General features: G+C 41.0%; 1 protein-coding gene across 1 annotated transcript in view; it reads right to left on the minus strand.

Moving 5' to 3' along the window:
- Positions 1-1224: 1224 nt before the first annotated feature.
- FKBP4 (FK506 binding protein 4, 59kDa) overlaps positions 1225-19226 on the minus strand; it is a 19810-nt gene continuing 1808 nt past the window's right edge. Inside the window, exons 2-10 of the mRNA XM_010004125.1 lie at positions 16546-16690; positions 15151-15293; positions 9864-9984; positions 9142-9298; positions 7782-7872; positions 7360-7443; positions 6453-6638; positions 5679-5918; positions 1225-1619 (exon numbers count right to left, since the gene is read on the minus strand). Of these exons, the coding sequence (XP_010002427.1) occupies positions 1521-1619; positions 5679-5918; positions 6453-6638; positions 7360-7443; positions 7782-7872; positions 9142-9298; positions 9864-9984; positions 15151-15293; positions 16546-16654 (1230 nt within the window). The 5' untranslated portion in view covers positions 16655-16690 and the 3' untranslated portion in view covers positions 1225-1520. The remainder of the gene's footprint in view (positions 1620-5678; positions 5919-6452; positions 6639-7359; positions 7444-7781; positions 7873-9141; positions 9299-9863; positions 9985-15150; positions 15294-16545; positions 16691-19226) is intronic.

A 19226-nucleotide genomic window follows, 5' to 3' on the forward strand; every position in this document is an offset into this window, starting at 1 on the left:
ATTCCTGCTTCCCTTTCTTCATCGGAAATCCCCGTGTAACTTCAGTTGACAGGCACTCTGCACGCCTTGTTGTAACCTGTCTGTAACATCAGAGGTAGGTGTGCTTTGGTGAAAGCTCAGTTTCCACTCACACGCACAGGGCTGCTGTTACTGAGACTTGGAACCCTTCATATGAAGAGCACCTGTATTACATGGCAATGCTAAGATTTTGCTAAGCAAATACACATACAATTCCAGCTCATCCCACAGAAGGGTATCTTTCTCAGTGCAAAAATATCCACATTTACATCTGAAAGGAACAGATTTTCTAGATTCTTCCTGCAGAGCAGGCAAAAAAAAGTGTTCCTGGTGTTAAGAGGGTCTCAGGACAGTGGAGATGCCAAGTTTAACACTATGTAAAAGGATAAATAGAGGAGATGAGCTTGAACACCCCAACAAAAAGCCCACACAAAACCCAAAAGCTCACCCACCCCTGAAGACAACAAATAACATACTGCAGAAACAATCAGAATATAAAAGAATAGCTTTCCTATGAGATGGGGATAAGCAGACATTATAATCACTCTGAAGTTTGTAGTCCATTAGAAATGAGAAGTATTTGTAACGTGTTAAGCCATTATTACTTTCTCTTCAAAGCCAATCACCTTCAGGTATAGATACAGGTTTTCTTCTGGTTCACTTACACAATATGGAGGGTGAATGCAGTATGAACAGAAAATAAGCTCTATGTATAGGTCACAGGCTTGCTTTTTGTACAATTTTCAGCAACATCATTTTTCCTTTTGCAAATATATGGGTCAATACTCTATTACTGTGGGAATTTTCTATGGCCATGAATGAACAAAAATAATCAGATACTGTAGTTAATGTACAGCTATGTAGATGAGAAAACACAAAATGACCAAATGACAGTAAATTATCTTAATTCAGTGCAAAATCCAATAAAAACGCACCAAAAGTTGTCTTCTTGAGTTTAATAGGAGCTTTATTACTTAAGCTGTGACTTTACAGTCTTCACCTTCAGCAATTTGCAGAGAGGCATACAAGAAAGGTTAGAACACTTAATGGAAGAGACTCCCTGCTAAAAACAGGGAAGAAGGGGGCAATGCAAAGGCAGAAGAACTGGGAATGCCTATTTGTTCTCGAGCCTCCTGTGAGGACTCCCAGAAAAGGCTGATTACTTGGAAGAAATCAAGCAAATAAATTTAGGAAGCTGAACCTGGGATTAAAATGAGCTGGAACCAGAAAGAGACAAACACCAACAGCAAAATGCAAATAAACCAAGTAAATCCAGACAAAACCCAAACAGTGACAGAGGCTGAATGAATAAATAAAGTCCCTAGGATTAAACCGGATTTATGCTGCCACTTCTTCAACAGACAAATAAAGCTGTAACTGACTGTGGCATGGTGGCTTCAGCCTCTGCTCCCCTGAAGCCACTGTCCAACCAGGTAGAAAAATAAAGGTCTAATTCACTGGAAATTCTTTCCTTTAGAAAACTAACGGAACAGGGTTTGCTTTTATGCTTCTGTGTCAACTTCCAATTTATCTTCAACTCCATTCTGCTCATCTTTCATTTCTGCATCTTCAGTGTGGGTGGTCTGAAGAGTAGAAGCTGACTAAATAGAGAAACAAAGAAAGTATATTCCTGTGTTATACAAAAATGCTCACATTTGCAAACATTACCACACACATTATTTGATTCTTAACACTAGGATACTTGGTTTCCATGCAAGACTGAATTAAAGTTATGTGCTGGTTTGGTTCTGGCATGGGTTTGGTAGCAGGTAGGGGCCCCAGGGGTGGCTCCTTTAAGAAGCTACTAGAAGCTCCCCTGGTTCAGATGGCCAAGACCAAGCCACTAGAATCACAGAACGGTAGGGGTTGGAAGGGACCTCGGGAGACCATCGAGTCCAACCCCTCTGCCAGAGCAGAACCACCTAGGGTAGGTCACACAGAAACTCATTCAGACGGGTCTTGAAAGTCTCCAGAGAAAGAGACTCCACAACCTCTCTCAGCAGCCTGTTCCAGTGCTCTGTCAACCTTAAAGAAGTTGTTCCTCACATTGAGGTAGAACTTCCTGTGTTCTAGTTTGCATTCACTGCCCCATGTCCTACCACAGGGCACCACTGAAAAGAGGCTGGCTCCTCCTTCTTGACACCCACCCTTCAGGTAGACTACATCCATTCAGTCACATCATCATAGAAGGCTATCAGGTTAGTCAAACATGATTTCCTCTTGGTAAATCCATACTGACTACTCCTGGTAGGAGAGACAATAGATGCACCTCTGTGATTAACATAAGAAAGACCTGTGAGAGAGCAAAGGAGAAGAGCTGAGCTGGAGAGGTGAGAGCAGTGCTGGAGAGGTGAGAGCAGTGCTGGAGTGGAGAACCTGAGGTTGGTGAGGAAGAAGGGGAAGGAGGTGCCTGAGCAGAAGTTTCCCTGCAGCCCATGGCGAGATGGCAGCTGTGCCCCTGCACTCATGGAGGAATGTGGTGGAACATTTCCTTGAAGCCACCAGGAGAGGTGAATGTGGACCTGTAACCCACAGATGTGGATCTGCAGCCATGGAGGACCCAGTGCCAGGGTAGGTGACTATTCCTGAACAGCCCATGACTCTGTGGACAGCCTGTGCTGGAGTAGCTTGCACCTGAGGGACTGTACCTCATGGGAAGGACTCGGGGGGGAGAGGGTTGTGAAGGACTGTCTCCCATGGGAGGGACCCCTATAGGGAAACAAGGGAGGTCTGCAAGGAGGCAACAACAGGCTGTGAACTTACTCTAAACCCCATCCCTTGTCACCATTTGGGGAAGGAGGTAAGAGAAGTGGGGAACAAAGTGACCATGGCCTGGGAAGAAGGGAGGGGTGGGGGTAACACAATTAAGTACTGCTCTTTGTGTTGTCTGTGTCCTGTGTGCATTTGATTAGTGATAGATTAAATCACTGTTTTTTTTCTTCTACTTGAGTCTGTTTTGCCCAGGACCATAAATGGTGAGTGAACCCTCCTTGTCCTTTGACTCAACCAACGAACTTCTATTTGGCCTTTGTCCTCCCTATCCCAGTACATATGTGCATGGGGGGAGGGAGGGTGAGTGAGCAGCCCCATGGCTGGTTCTTTGTTGTTGGATTAGGCCCGACATGATATTCACAGAATGAAACAGGCTGCCCAGGGAAACTGTGGATTCCCCCTCCTTAGAAGTGTTTAAGGCCAGGTTGGAAGGGGCTTTGAGCAACCTGACCTATTGGAAGGTGTTCCTGCCAATGGCAGGGGGCTGGAAGCAGATAATCTTTAAGGTCTCTTCCAAACCAAACCATTTTCAATGAGTTTGTAATACCTTTGTTGTGGTTTGGGCCTAACCAACAACAAAGAACCAATCCTCTTCTATGAAGACAGGCTGAGAGAGCTGGGGCTGTTCAGCCTGGAGAAGTCTGAGGAGACCTTACAGCACCTTCCAGTACCTGAAGGGGGGCTACAGGAAAGCTGGGGTAGAACATTTTACCAGGGTGTGTAGTGTTAGCATGAGACGTAATGGTTTTAAACTAGAAGAGGGTAGATTTAGGTTAGACATTAGGATGAAATTCTTTCCTATTAGGGTGGTGAGACACTAGAACAAGTTGCCCGGGGAGGTTGTGGATGCCCCTTTCCTGGAGGTGTTCAAGGTGAGGTGGGACAGGGCTTCGTGCAACCTGGTCTAGTGGAAGGTGTCCTGGCCCATGCAGGGGGCTTGGAACTAGATGATCTTCTAGCTCCCTTCCAACCCAAACCATTCTGTGATTCTATTAAAACCTAGCCTGATAACATGGCTGCTCCAAAAGCCCTCTCCTTGCTTGTGTCTTCCAGTTCACATAAAGAGGTGTAGAAGGCAGAGAGCCACACGTTAAGGTTCTGAGGTCATGTTTTACAACAGGACATAGCACATTCTGACCTTGCAGTAATTTTTAAACACAGCAAAAGGAGGTGGAAATGCCTTGGAAATGCCTTGTCCTGCTCATCTCAAATACAATACAAAGAAATTGCTATTCTGTCAGCCTAGCACTGAACCGTTTGTTTTACGAGGTTGTATAAGAACCAGACAAGAAGCAAGGATATTTGCATGCACTGTTGGGGGAGGGGAATACGAGGTGAAAAAGGGGAAGAATCCTTAAACTACAGTATTAACTTAGCTGCAACAAGAAACTACAGCCAAAGAACAAAAGGCATCAAAGGAAAACCTTTCATCCTTGGAAGTGTTCTGTGAAGCACACAAGAGTAAAGTCTCTGCTTCACAGAAAATCTGTCAGCTAGCAATCCTGGCCTTTAAGATAAGATTTAAGATAAGGTGATAAACATCCTGACCTTTAAAAATTCACATTTACATATGTGATCCATTTGAATTAATGAAAACAACTACTGATGCAAGAATGGCTGTTGGAACTTCAGCAGACTGTAAGATACATAGATGTCAGGAATTTCAGACCTACTGTCCAAGCTGCTTTCTTAACAATCAGAAGACATTTGGTAAACTAACCTCTTGAACTTCTCCCACTACCACTAACAGGGAAACTGCTGGAGCTACAGTAAAGCAACACAATAAATTAATTAACAGCAAAACATGTTTTCTTACATGAAAAAATCATAAGGCTAACCTGAGGAGTAAGTGTCCTTTGTTTACAGTTCCATCAATCCCTTTTAATCTAAAACCACATGAATTTGAAGTAGGCCAGATGGCTCCCAGAAAAGCAATGTAAACACATGCACATTCCCAAGATCTTCTAAGTATTGAGCAGAATTAACCAGGCCAACAGCATTCTGGACTGTATCAGGACTAGGGTAGTGATTGTCCCTTTATATTTGGCACTGGGTGAGGCTGCACCTCAAATACTGCGTTTGGTTTTGGGTCCTTCACTACAAGAAGGATATTGAGGTGCTGGAGTGAGTCAAGAAAAAGGCAATGAAGCTGGTGAAGGGTCTGGAGCAGAAGTCTTACGAGAAGCAGCTGAAGGAATTGGGGTTGTTTAGCCTAGAGAAGAGGAGACTGAGGGGAGACATTGTAGTTCTCTACAACTACCTAAAAGGTAGCGAGGTGAATGTCAATGCCTTTCCTCAGGTAAAATGTGGTAAGACAAGGGGAAATGGCCTCAAGTTGAACCAGGAGAGGCTTAGATTGGGTATTAGGAAAAATTTCTTTGCTGTAAGGGTTGTCAAGCATTGGAACAGGCTGCCCAGGGAAGTGACTGACTCACCCTCCCTGGATGTATTTAAACATCATGTAGACCCAGCACGACCGGCTACTTTAGCCAGATACATAACTATGTGGACAATTACACTTTCCTTGCATAATCAGTGGGAAACATCTGCATTTATGTGTTTGTTTACAATCCTCCATGAGATACAGGTTTACCTAGCCCTTCTGGACCATTACAGGTAAGGAAAACAGAACATTTTCTTAGGATATGTGACTCCCACAAGTAACTGTATGTTTCCTGCTAGCAGATACAACCTCTGATATAACCTCTTTGAATATTGCCATTGTTAACTGAACTAAGTATTTACTAAAATTCTAGTGAAAGCTTAGTAGGAAAATCATCCATATAGTAGAATAATTAATCTTCTGACAGTGTGAATCCTGACACTTCACAATCCTTGTCTAACATATGATATCACCTATTGCAGTCTTGTGGAGTAGTGTTACTTACTTTTAAGTCTTTGTCTGCAAGCCGTTGAAACATGTTGGCATACATCTTTTTCTCCTTTTCATGCTGCTCCCGTATTTTTTGCTGACAAGTCACCAGTTGCACTTTGGCAGCTTTGTTACTTGGATAAAATTGTATCACTTTCTGGAAATCTCCCCTGGCCAACTCGAAGTCATTGACAGCCAAGTGTGCTTCTCCACGCCGGAAGAGGCCTTTTTCGTTGTTGTTATCCAATTCCAGTGCCTGTGTTTAAAAAAAAACCAAACAAACAACTAAATCATATTCAAGAGTAATTTTTCTTTTTTGAAAAATATGCAGTCAGAACACCAGAAACTGCTAGAAACCATACCTTCTGATGAACATTTCTGAGTCTTGTCAGGGCTTGCTAATAAGCTGACTTGAACACAACTGAAGTGAGGACTGAACACAGCATGTGATTTGACACACAACCAGCAAGTCTAAAATTTAATCCTAACTCTGTTCAAGCTCTTGGAAGGACCTTCGCCAGCATGACTACCTTAACCACATCTCAGTGCTTCTAACTTGTAAATACTTTAATATTCTTAATGTAGCAGCAAGTTAGTAAAAGATACATAAAAGGACAATCATGATGTAAATAACCTATTGAATATATTTAACACTGTGTATTCAGTGCTGCTCAACTGCCAGCTGATGGGAAAGGCCAAATACCCTATGGCCTGGTATCTCTCAAACTGTTAAAGCAGGAGAAGCTGTCAGACTGCTTGCACAACTTAAGAATAAACAAACTCTTACTACCTTGTTGCAGTTCTCCAAAGCCTGGGAGTATTCCTTCAGCTTGAGATGGCACATAGCTAGATTAAGGTGGGCAGCAAGCCTTAAGCTTTTGGCTTTCGTATCCTCCTCATCGGAGAGTCCTGATTCATGCTCCAGCCATGACACAATCTTCTTATACTGTAACGCTGCCCGTTTGTATTTCCCCTCCTGTAAACAAGGCAGTTAATTATCAGCTTATCACAGTAACTGTTCTCTTCCTCTTGCCCCTTTGGCTTACCTTGAGCAATACATCTGAAAAAAACAAGTCAGAGTAATCTCAACAGAACTTAATCATAGAAAATTAACTACTTCTGAAAGCCATTCCTGCACAGGATCAGAAAATCTTTGGAATACATAGTGGGTCCCTCACTAAAGCTAGGTGTATAGGCCAGCATTGATACTTCATTCTCAACTTGCACCTTATATTCAACTTTTGAAACAAAACAAGGAAGATGGGACATTTTCAGAGCAGCCAACTATTGCTTTGTCATGAAGATAATGGGAAAGTCTGCTTTTAGCTGGTCAAATTGGTTGAAACAGCTTTTCCACATACCTCTACCCAAGTCAATATTATTCATTCACAGAACTATCCCACAGTAGGAACTTAAATACTGTAATCTTGCTAGTACTGAATGTATGCCCCAAAGTTATCTTTAGGTACAAACAGCTCTGACACAACTAAGTACCTGCAGACCTAGTTCTTTGTATAGAATATTCCAATTCTTAGGCTTTCCAACCCCACCTCCCCCAAGACACTTCCCCTCCAGTTCTCCCTTTAAATATCAGAGAATTTCACAAACACAACTCTCAAATGACAGAAGCTGTAATCATCATCAGCTCACAACATGGACTAGGAAATGCTATTTTTACTTGGGGACTCTTCATTTACCTTGAAATACTGAGTGCCTCTCTCCTTCACAATGGAGCTTTGTTCCAGCTTCTCATCCGTGTTCATTTCCCAAGACTCCTTGGCCTACCCAAACAGAAATGGTTCAAGTCAATGATACAACTTCTGGGCTGTTCAAGTGGCTATGCTGCCTCCCACTAACAGTATGGTAGAGATAGATTTGGCAAAGCAGAATTTTGCACTGCTACTGGAACTGGGCGAGAGCAGGAGACATTGACAGGACAGGGATACACTAAGAACAACAATTTCAGCTAAGAGCTGAACGCAGTGTGTTGTAATCTCTAACAACAGTGACTTCCCTTTTTCAGATCAGCATTCAAAGATTCCATTATCCTTGTTTAAGCTGCATTCACACTTCTTTCCCCAGCTCCCACACTCTTTGGGACCTCATCCCTCATTCCTACCTTTTCAAAGCTTTTGAGTTTCACTTCATACTGAAGCTCTGCATCTGGAGGGATCTGAAATTTCTCCTTCCCAGCACTTCCAAAACCATAGCTGTAAGATTGGGGGAGGCAAGGGGCAGAGGGAGGAAAATGAACAACAATAAAAAAAGGCATACCAAAACTATCCAGCCAGTCCCATTTGCTACATAGGAAGCTGGAAACAAAAACCCCAAACAAAACTGAGATGCTTATACTGCATTGTAAGACAAAGGCTTGAAGAAAGCTGGAGAAACATCATTTATCTCTAGGTTACAAATTCCTATTGTGTTGTTTTTTTAGCTTATGTGAAGGGAAAGGAAGTTCTCTCTCCATCAAGAAAAGAAATACTTCCAAGTTATACACATCTTGCTTCTTATCAATGGTCTGAGTCTGGACATTTCCTTCAGAGTACCTGTATTTTAGTAATATTCTCAGAAAAGCATATACAACAATAAATACAGAGATTAAGAGAACAGGTGTATACTTTATTTACTATGAATCAGCTGATTAACAGTAAGTTCATATAGAATGGTTCTGAGCTGCACCTCCAGAAAGAAGCTGCATATTGGCAGATAAACTCTATGATCAGATTGCTCACCTTTTCTTCACCCTCAGGTTCACTTTCTTTAAAAAATTTAAAATAAAAACTGAAATTAAAGTTTGATGAAAAGAATCAGTGCAAACTCCACTTGCTTCAGATGTGTTCTCACCATAAAGGGAAAACTCTGCTTATAACCAAGACTGTCTAAGGTTACAATATTAAACAGTCACATGCCTCAGTTAGCTGCTCTTCATCTCAGAGAACTCTCATAATGGTCCAACTTTTCAACTGAACTCTACCTTGTCTCTCATAGGAATCTGGAGAGTCTTTTTCCAAAAGGCTTTCAGAATATCAGTGCACATTTTCTACTGACAATGGATTTATGGTACTGTTTACTAATCACATCACCCAAGGACCAACTATCTGGTCCCACTGGGTTGCTCAGAAGGCTCATCAGCTCTCTTCCTATTATGAAAGCTGTTCTAGGTATCTTCATATTCACTGCAACTATTGTGTACTTAAGAGGGACATAAAAAACCCCCAAAACTTAGAAAGCAACAATATTTTCTTAATATTCACCAAGATCAACATTACAGAGGCCTAATCAGATTTCCTTCAGGGTGCTACTACTTTACAACCTAGTGGCAAAGCAATCTTAGCTTCCTATTTCTCATACATGAAACTTCTGGGTCTAATCAAGTTTTTACTACAGCACTGAAAAAAGCTGAAAGGCAAACACTTTGTTCTTGCCAGATGCTTAGTATAAGCCATTAAAGTATCAAAAGATCAGCAACAGCATACTTGGGTTTGAGATAGAATACAGATTCCTCAGATTTCTCCATTTTCTGAATTGCTTTCTCCAGACCATGAGGAAGATCATAGTTGTCACCTTCTCCAATCTCAAACTGCAACTCCCGTCTGTCAAAAACACGATCTCCACAGCGGCCTTCAAACTGGACTGGTAACAAAAGACAGAACAACCCAGCAAAAAATCAGAAGTTATACATGTATTGTAAGGGGCAGGTAGCACAGGTAATACAGGGAGTGCCAAAGTGTCCTCCTTAAGTCTCTTCCCTTTTAACAGCTCCTTATGCATGGTGGTGTCTACATGGTTTAGCAGCAAACAGAACTACTGCTAAACTTAATAAACCTTTTTTTCGGTGTTCATCTCTACATGACTTTTTTTCTCACCCCAACAAGTGCCACATCCACTCTCTCTCTCTCTTTTCTCAGCAAATGCAAGTAATTTACTAGGCTCATCTACCTTTTTTGTTAAGATAAGCACTTTATCAGATTCAGTATCTCTGGAGAACACAGTTGCTTCTGGAAAATGTAAGCCTTGCTAGCAATTAAGAGAATGGATGCTTGCACTAGGTTAAGTTACTTGGTAAAGGAAATAAAAGTCAAGTGCTCCTCTCTAGTAGGGCAAGGGGTTGTAGGCTGTGGAAAAAGGTTCTATTTACTATTTTAGTAATACAGTAATTTGGAAATAATAGTATTTACTATTTCTGTAACATACTTACTCTCTACAAGTGCACCCTCATTGGGCTTGGAGTAGCCTTCCCCCTTTTTACGGATTCTTCGGATGATGCCACCATCTTCATCATCAGTGAGGTCCTCCCCCTTAAACTCAAAAAGTTCTATCTGTGAAGGAAAGAAAAGCCCTGCTATTATTCTCATCACATCAGTTCATTAACTCACAAAATCTGTTGTCCAGATATCTTTCGAAACTATAGCTGGTCAGAAAGCCACTATTTTAGTTCATGTTCTCTAAGACATTAGATAGCCAAGGCTATGAAAATGCTGTGTTCAGCAAATACTGGGTGGAAAACTACTGAAAAGTTTCAGATTATATTTGGGCCTTTACAACTTTTTTCTCTAGTAATCTTGGTCTCCCAATACTACAAATTAGATCCTTTCATTGAAAAGTTTGTGAACCTGGCTTCTGAATAAAGCCTACATGAGCCACAGTGCCTAGGGACTACTGCAAAGTAAGATTCTATTGGTTTCTTTAGTAATATTTTTACTCACGTCTGCTGACAGAAGTACAGACAGTGGCTTTCAGGCTTGAGGTTTTGTTTGTTAGTTTAATATGAGGGAAAATATCTTTTGAACACATTAAACCAGGAAGAATTTGCTCCCTCTGCAGCTACCCCTCTGCAGTGCTACCACACTTAACGGCAGTTGTCATACTCAGTTACTCCACAGTTGAGTAGATTCACCAGTAGTGTCACTGCACCCAAGGGCTGGGGAGGTTTTTAAGCAATGCAAGGACAAGACAAGAAGGAAAATTAAATATAAAGATCCAATCCTTATCCTTAAGTCTTTTTTATACCCTTAATTCCACATATTGTCAGATTCAGATCAACTTTAATGTACTTGGAACAGAGCCCAAACTGATTCCAAATGCTTGTCTTGTAGTATTAAAACGTGTGAAGAGTATCTTTTCAGACTTAAGCCATTCCCCACCTGTTTATTTATTGTCCTACTTTTGTGCTACAGGACAATAGTTTCAGAACTTCTGTGTCATTCTCCCTTGCATGTCTGAACAGTTAAGAGTTCTCATTTTACTTCTTACATTTCCCCTCTAGTCTTGCTTATCATTGTGCATTGTGGGATCATTATTTCCGGAAGATAAAACCACAAAGCCATGATCCGGCCAACCCTTCATCTAAACATGCTGCTGCAACAAGTTGTTTGGAATTTCTAAGAGCTGGTGTTAATGTAGGAGATAGCTATCCAGCCTCAATCTTCACATGCCCTCCCAAGCCTCTAATGCAAATCATAGTTGAAGTGGGAGTACCGGAACAAGATGGAAAAATCGTCTAGTCATAACAAAGATGTATTGCTGCTGTTATGAAATAGAGGAAAAAAATCTTTTGCTGTCCTATGTTTGAGTAAAACAATAGTAAAAACAGCACTGCTTAGACTGAGTACCTAACTCAAACAAACAAACCAACCCCAAAACAAACAAAATAAAAGGTGAAGGCTAACGCCATGGAAGTTCATGACACTGGACTTAAGATACCTGGACAGCAAAAGGAACTGGAAATTCACCAGCACAAACAGTACTTCCACTTTGTATTTTGATGGATACCTGATAATAATAATATTCTGATATTTCTCTTCAGTCTGTCTCAAACAAGCTAAGACACTCCAGAACATCCCTCTGATGACCATACAGGTTTCCTGATTTTTTTCATGTTTTTTTTACCTGAAGAACAGTATTCTATGGAAGAAGTTATCTATTATTGCTCAACAAAAGAAAACACAAGGAAGAAAAAAAGAACAGTAACAAACCAGCAAAAATCCCAAACCACAAGACATCCATTACTTCAGTTCATAACCAAACGCTGCTGTGGTGATGACACAGCTACACAACATTTTAATGTAAATTTTATAGAGTCCTTTTAAAGGCAACTCATACAAAATTTTGGTATGGTGACTTGCAAAGGGACCATGCTGCTGTTGTTTTAAATAATGAAAGAGAAACACAGAAGCAAGACTAAAGAAAGTGAAAACTTCAGAGATTTAAGGGTCTGAGAGTCATACTAGTCAGAAATCACTCCTACCTAAATAAAACTTAGGAAACCTTTCTTGATCTAAGTTCCACTGCCCCAATTCAGGACACATGGGCACTGCTTATTTTTCGTAACCAATCACCTGCAGAAGATGAAGAAAAGCACAAAACCATCAGCAGCTTGAGTGCTTTTCTACCTTTGTCCCTCTTCTACTCTTAACATTACTGCTCAGGCAGGCATTTGGGGTCATTAATGAAACATCACTTTTTATCTAAACAGTACGTAGAAGATGGAGAGGTCAGACTGGTATCATGACAAAAAGCCTGGTGGAAAGTGAAGCATCTGGATAACTTTATCTTATAGACTCCGCAGTACTCTGATGAAAAATCCTATCTTGTAGCTAGTGCTTTTGAAAGGTTATCTCTGGGTGCAAGACAATGATGTACCACCCTGTGTCTTAGTGCTAAGCCCTCAAGAGTGCTTTATTATGCTGCCAAGGTAGATGGTCTTGAGCTTTGAGACACTGTGCATGGACAGTAAAAAGCAGAAAACCTGAACATCTTCAATAATCGCTACACTGAAGTTCTTGTTTGTTCTTCCTTTCCATCAATCAAAATCAAGTGAGCAGAACAAAGTCTAGGAAAAACCCAAACATTAGAGTCCAGAGGGACCCTGACAGGCTGCAGAGCTGGGCCAGGGCCAACCTCATGAAGTTCAACAAGGCCAAGTGCAGGGTCCTGCACCTGGGTCAGCACAACCCCAGGCACTAATACAGGCTGGGAGAAGAATGGATTGAGAATAGACCTGAGGAAAAAGACTTGGGGCTGGTTGTGGATGAGAAGCTCGACATGAGCCACCAGTGTGAGCTTGCAGCTCAGAGGGCCAACCACATCCTGGGCTGCATTAAAAGAAGTGTGGCCAGCAGGGTCAGGGAGGTGATTCTGCCCCTCTGCTCTGCTCTGGTCAGACCCCACCTGGAATACTGCATACAGCTCTGGTGCCCTCAGCACAGGAAAGACACGGAGCTGTTGGAGAGGGTCCAGAGAAGGGCCACCAAGATGATCAAAGGGCTGAAGCACCTCTGCTATGAAGACAGGCTGAGAGAGTTGGGGCTGTTCAGCCTGGAGAAGAGAAGGCTCTGAGGAGACCTTACAGCACCTTCCAGTACTTGAAAGGGGCTACAGGAAAGCTGGGGAGGGACTTTTCATCAGAGAAGATAGTGATAGGACAACAGGTAATGGTTTTAACCTGAGAGAGGGGAGATTTAGGTCAGATATTAGGAAGAGATTCTTCACTATAAGGGTCATGAGGAACTGGAATGGGTTTCCCAGGGAGGTTGTTGACGCCCCATCCCTGGAGGATTTTAAGGCCAGGTTTGATGAGGTGCAACCTGATCTAGTGGTAGGGTTCCCTGCTCATGGCAGGGGATTGGAACTTAATGATCTTTAAGGTGCCTTCCAACCTTAATGATTCTATGAATTACCAGGTCAGAATGCAGTATGTGTGTTTATATATCCCCCTTCAATTCTGCCCTATACTACACTGCATTTGTGCAAAGCACACAGCATTCCAGCGTGTGTAATTTGCTTAAGAACATTAGCATGTTCTTAAACAGCATTTTTAATATGTATAAATCTGAACAGTTTTACAAGTTAGTATTTTTCATCAGTCAGCTGCAGAAGTAATGGCATTAATTTTGATATACTCAAAAGGAGTAAGTTCTCATCCCTTAGTGATCTGGAATACCACCTGGGATACTATCAGCTGGTACTGATTTTGAATCCTTCTGCATAAATACACCTTTAATGCTATTACTCACAAGTTCTTGTAAAAGAAGTAGTGCAAATACACTACCTAATGTAATACAAATACAATATCCAACTATGTTTCATTTAATCTTCTTAACAGATGCTCACCATTTCCATTAAAATCTAAACAGGCTTTCAGTCCCTACTCCATGAACTGGTGTTACCTTTCTCACATATTAGGTAAAATTTTCAGGTATTATCTAAAGCATCCAATCTTAGAGCAACCATCAGAACTTCAAAACTGTCCTTATGCCTCCCATGTAAGAGGCTATTTCACTGATTATTTTAGAACAACATAATTTTTAAAATAATCTTTAAAGGTAGCCCAGGTACAATTAATTTGAAATTATTTCTTGGAAAATTGAACAGAAACAACAATAAGAAAAATCTAACTTCCCAAATCACCGTTTAGACTGTTTCTGACAGTATGGTCCAGGAATAGCTTTATTATCATCCTCTATGGAAAAATCAAACACAAGTCTCAGCATTCTGAGCAGTCACTCTCACTACTGAAATAATACATCAGAGACAGCTGCTATTTCCACATGGGAATGAGAGGAAGATGCCTTAAAGATTACTAGTAAACAAATGACGTTCTCTGCTGGTGATATTAAAAAATAACCATGCTAATTGGCTCCATGCTCACCAAGACTTGCAGTTCACCTCCAAGGAGACCAACCGTCCATGTGAATTCCCCAGACACCTAATTCAAGACTGCTGAATCTGTCACAGGCATCAAGTGTGTACAAATTACTTTCCGTGATGGCAAGACTGACCAACACAGCCCGGATCCACACAGATTGTGTTAATCAACATGCAGCCTGAATCCAAACTGTTCATGTGGTTAAGGCTTATTAAAATGCTCAGCCCTACAGAAAATGGAGTTTGTAGTTCCAGGGCTGTTTAAATACACTTTATATATGCTACCACTTTATATGCAGTAATTATTTCTTTTCTCCCTCAAATAGTTCATAAAATATTTGTGTTAAAGTTGCAAAGAAAACATAAAAAATATGAAAACTACATACTACCGAGGACATTAATTGCTCTTTCTGTTGTTGAAAGCTTTATAAAGCTTAACCTAAGTGTCACTACTTTGAATCTTATGAAGTGGAAAGAGGATTAAAGATTTCCTTCCTTCAACTGCTTCAGAGCCTGCCACTGAGACACAGTACTCCCTCCCTTGCCCCACCCCCCCAAAACTGCACCCTCCTACCATGAATCATTCCAGAACTGTAAAATTAAAACTATTATCACTGAAAAACATTAAAGTATTTTTAAAACTCCAAAATAAGGGAACTTGAGCCACTGCAGATCAGTAGCAGCCAGATAGAATGCTATGCTTTGCCTACACTACCCTAATAGACCAAATTTTTCCCTTTAGAAAACCTAATATTCCTGTTTTGAAAGGATATTACATCAAAGCTTCTACAGTACTTAGTTTTTAAAGTATACCATTCTAGTGATTGTCTCTTACTTACCTCAAAAATCAGTGTAGCATTGGGAGGAATCTTTGGTGGGCTCCCAGCTGAGCCATAGGCATATTCTGGTTTACATGTAATCCGACAGATTTCACCAACCTTCATGGTTGCCACAGCAATGTCCCATGCTTTGATCACCTCACCTATGCAAGTCAAATTTCAATCACATGAATGCTAGGCATAAACGAAAGACATGATCAGCTGTGAAACTGAGCAGCATCACTTTTAGTATACAAAAGACAGAGCATAAATACTTGTGCTTACTCTGATTTATATACATCAGTTTTAACCCAAATAGAATTATAAAGTTACCTGAAGATACAAAATCAGCTAAATTTATTCATCCTAGGTCTAGTGATTCTTTTATTCCCCTTAATTCCTCACGATAAATATAAGACATCTGACCAGACAAAGGCTGAAGTGCTTGGCACTATCTCAAGTGTGAGCAAACAGCAAGAAATTCTTCTAAGAGGAAGGTCTTATGGTGAGACTGCCTGCTTATATTTTGAAAACAGTCCAAAACAACAGCCTTTTCTCTCTGTACCTTATCAGTTGGCAAAGAGCAACACAAGTGGTAACTAAAAGTTACATAAACTTGTAGCAGAAAGGAAGTGGGAAGTAGAAGAAGCAGTATTCTTTCTAAAGCCAAAACTTAATGGAAGCTGGAACCTCAAGTAACAAAATCCTATCTCTTACTCAAGTTCTCCTACTCACTGCTCCTTTCAACTCAAGCAAGCAGCTATTCCATTAGTCTTGTATTAACTAGTACATTATGTATCATCCCAAATGTCAGTACACTGCAGAATTCGTCTCCCAAATAAAAGAACAGGTAAGAAACTGCCAGGGAAAAACTCAAATTGAGTAGCTGGAACCAGGACGCTTGGATTTTGGCACTGAAAAAATTAAGGATTTTGATAATGAAGAGATGTACTGCTTCAAGATATGTATTTGGGTTATTTTGGGAACTTCAGGGAAAAAGGGAGCATGTTTCATCATGCTGCAGCTGACAGCTGCGCCCATGCACCCTGACCCAGTATCTGATTACAATTAAGTACTCCTGAATTTAAGTCTTCTGCAAAAAAAATAAAAAAACCCACATCAACAAAACGCCCATTCTGGCTATTTAACTACCTTTTTACTATACTTCAGGGCAAAACTGCTCCCCTGGAATGCTTTGTCCTGAGCCCACAATTCTTCAGCAGGCCTCACTGAGTGGCTACAGAGTTTTTTAAATTCAGAAAAGTCTCAAAGTCTTTCTGATTAGGTAATTCTAAGAGAATAAACCTTAAGCTCTGAAACAAGTTTAAATAGCAATTTTAACACGCAAAGGCACCACACATCCAAAGAAATCCTACCTCTATTATTACCAAAATCAAAAAACACAAAACATATTACCTTTCCCCAAGTCAAATGAAAATTTGTCTCTCCTGTCCAGACTGGAGTCAAATTTTGTGCCATCAAGAAGCCATCCTGTGTAATGAACGGTCACTTTATCACCTATCATTGGAGACTCTGTCCCAGTGCCTTCCCTCTTGACAACCTGAGAAAAACAGTAAGCAACAATAAGATGATGAAAACTAAGTCAGCCTTATTGGACAGTCATTCCATTTACTTGGATGTGTTACCATCTCTAGTAGATAAAGGATTTACAGGTTTACTGCAGCTATCTGGAACCTGACTATGCTGCCCTGAGATTAGTAGTGTTGCAAAGGTAGGAAAGTCAAGATGGCTCTTGCTGTGATTCAAGAACTTAACTGGCAACAGTTGGCAGAATTGTATGTATCTCTCCATCTATAGTTAGCAACACCACCTTTCCTCAACAAGATTTTAAAGGTTCTGGAAAATTAATCAGGTAAAGTACTAGGCAGGGGTTTTTTTTCTTTAATCAAGTACTTGCCTCACCACTACTCCATCACCATTCTTGAGTTTGGTGTTCTAGCCAAAGCATTTAAACAAGAAAATAAGCTAGCTCCTTCCATGCAAAATCTATTCTAACACGTAATCCGAGATTACTCGACTTAAACCAGGCAGTTTAACAAAGGCTGACAAAATCTCACCCCAATGCAGCCCCCAGCTAACACTTAGAAATTATATTGTATTAATCTAGTCTACCCACAACTCTGACACAGATAGCAAGCACCCCAATTTCACGTATAGGTGCAAAGATTTGATCTTCTTCTCAAGAGGTTCCCCAGCATAGCTAGAAAGTCCCATACAAAGGAAATACACACCAAACAAAAAGTAATCTCTCTGGCATTAATTTAAAATGTATAAAAAAATAGGGGATAGTACCGAAGTAAGTATCTTGTATGGCAAAGATATAAAGCCCTGCCTGTAGCACGATGCCTGAAATTCGTATTTTGAGTTTTCTCCAATAGTTATTGAAACCATCTACCTCCAAGACAAAGCTCTGCATTGCCTCAGCTAGGGAAAAGAGAACCCATGAAGGATCCTATTTACTTGCATCTATAGAGACAGGAAAGCTACTGATCATGTGGGATAAACATTCGTTCAAGGTCAATTATACAGAAGTATGGATTGGTGTTGCTCCTTTTTTTTTTTAAAAAAAAAAAAGCTATAAAAACATCACCCTTCTCTACCAATCATGTTTTACACCACAGGAAGCAGACCCTTGGGAGTCTCCTTCACAAATTTCAACATTTTGCAAACAACCACTGTCAGTCTCCTACTTGGCCTCCCACCATCCCTGCAATGGACTGGATGACTGAAATGCTAGCACTTTCCACCCAAAGCCAAAGCAATATGCACAGCTTCTGTCAGACTCTTAACAAGCTGAAAGCACCACACTGGATGAACAAAAAACAACAATAAAAAAACAACCAGAAAAAAATACTGCCTGCCCAGGTCCCTAGGGAGAGAATGCTCAGTGTGAAAAGGGATGCCTGATCTCATACATCCTCTCACTGTGTGCACCACCTCAGTGCTACAGCAGTTATTAAGCATTACAGAACTAATCTATTGACTTCTCCTCAAAGGAAGGCAAAAATTCAAGCAACCACTCTCACAGACATAAGAAAATAACATTAAATGGGTAACCAACATAAACCGTATCACTCTTAGATGCACATATAAAAAAGGAGATCCAAACCAGTAATTTTAAAGCAACCAATCTGAAGTAATTTTGGATTGCTAAGTGCTTTGAATGGAAGTTTGTGTCATACCAAGTTATCAAAAATGAAAGTACTCAGTCTCTCATTTTCAGCATCTATAAATATTTTTTTGCATTTATGTAATTTTTAAGAGTCTCAAGTTTAACATTGTTCATATACTCGATACAGCAACCCCATTTTCCAGAAGGTTTAAAATTCCTTTTCAGATGGAGAAACCCTGTTTTTCTGTTCCAATTGTGACTGCAAATAAGAACACTCACCTGAAAGCAGTGTTAACGTTATCAGTACAAAACTGGAGCAGGTTAGTTCAGATTCTGGCAACTATTAGAAAAATAAAATCCATGAAGGCTGGGCTTCATGACCTCTACAGTCTTTTTGCCTTATCAATTCAAAATCTCAACTTTTTTTGAGTGCTTTCGCCAGCATTTTCTCCGCCTCTCCCTCACATTTATTTAAAGATGAAATAAAACCAACTGCTGTCTCTCCATCACCAAACGCTGGGTGCTGTGTGAACGTGGCAGACACTGCCTTTTACCGTGCTCAGGTGTCTGAGACCTGCAGGCAGGTGAGAGCTCCGACCAGGTACAGTGCTATGTGCAGGAAACAGAAGCTCTAACCAAAGCAGCTCAGCAGAAAACACAGGAAAGCAGAGCACAGAAGGCAACCACGCATCTTCAAGCTGGTCCCTGACGCCCTTTCTGGGGAAAGGGCCTCTATGACAAACCCAGAATTTAAAGCCAGAAGGCTCCAAAGGTTGAAAACACCAGGATTTTGCCTTGGCTGTGGAGTTGCTTTGCTGGTTTCTCAGAGAGACCAGAGAAGCTTCTAGAGATATGGAAATAGGAAATACCTGGCAGAGGAAGTTCGTGCAACTCCCTCCCGCAGTACCACTCCTGCTACCCCTCCTCACGGGCACCCCCGCACCCGCCCCTGCCTTCCCGCACC

The sequence above is a fragment of the Chaetura pelagica genome, unplaced genomic scaffold (genome assembly GCF_000747805.2).
Source record: "Chaetura pelagica isolate M959 unplaced genomic scaffold, ChaPel_1.0 scaffold198, whole genome shotgun sequence".
Taxonomy (NCBI): domain Eukaryota; kingdom Metazoa; phylum Chordata; class Aves; order Apodiformes; family Apodidae; genus Chaetura; species Chaetura pelagica.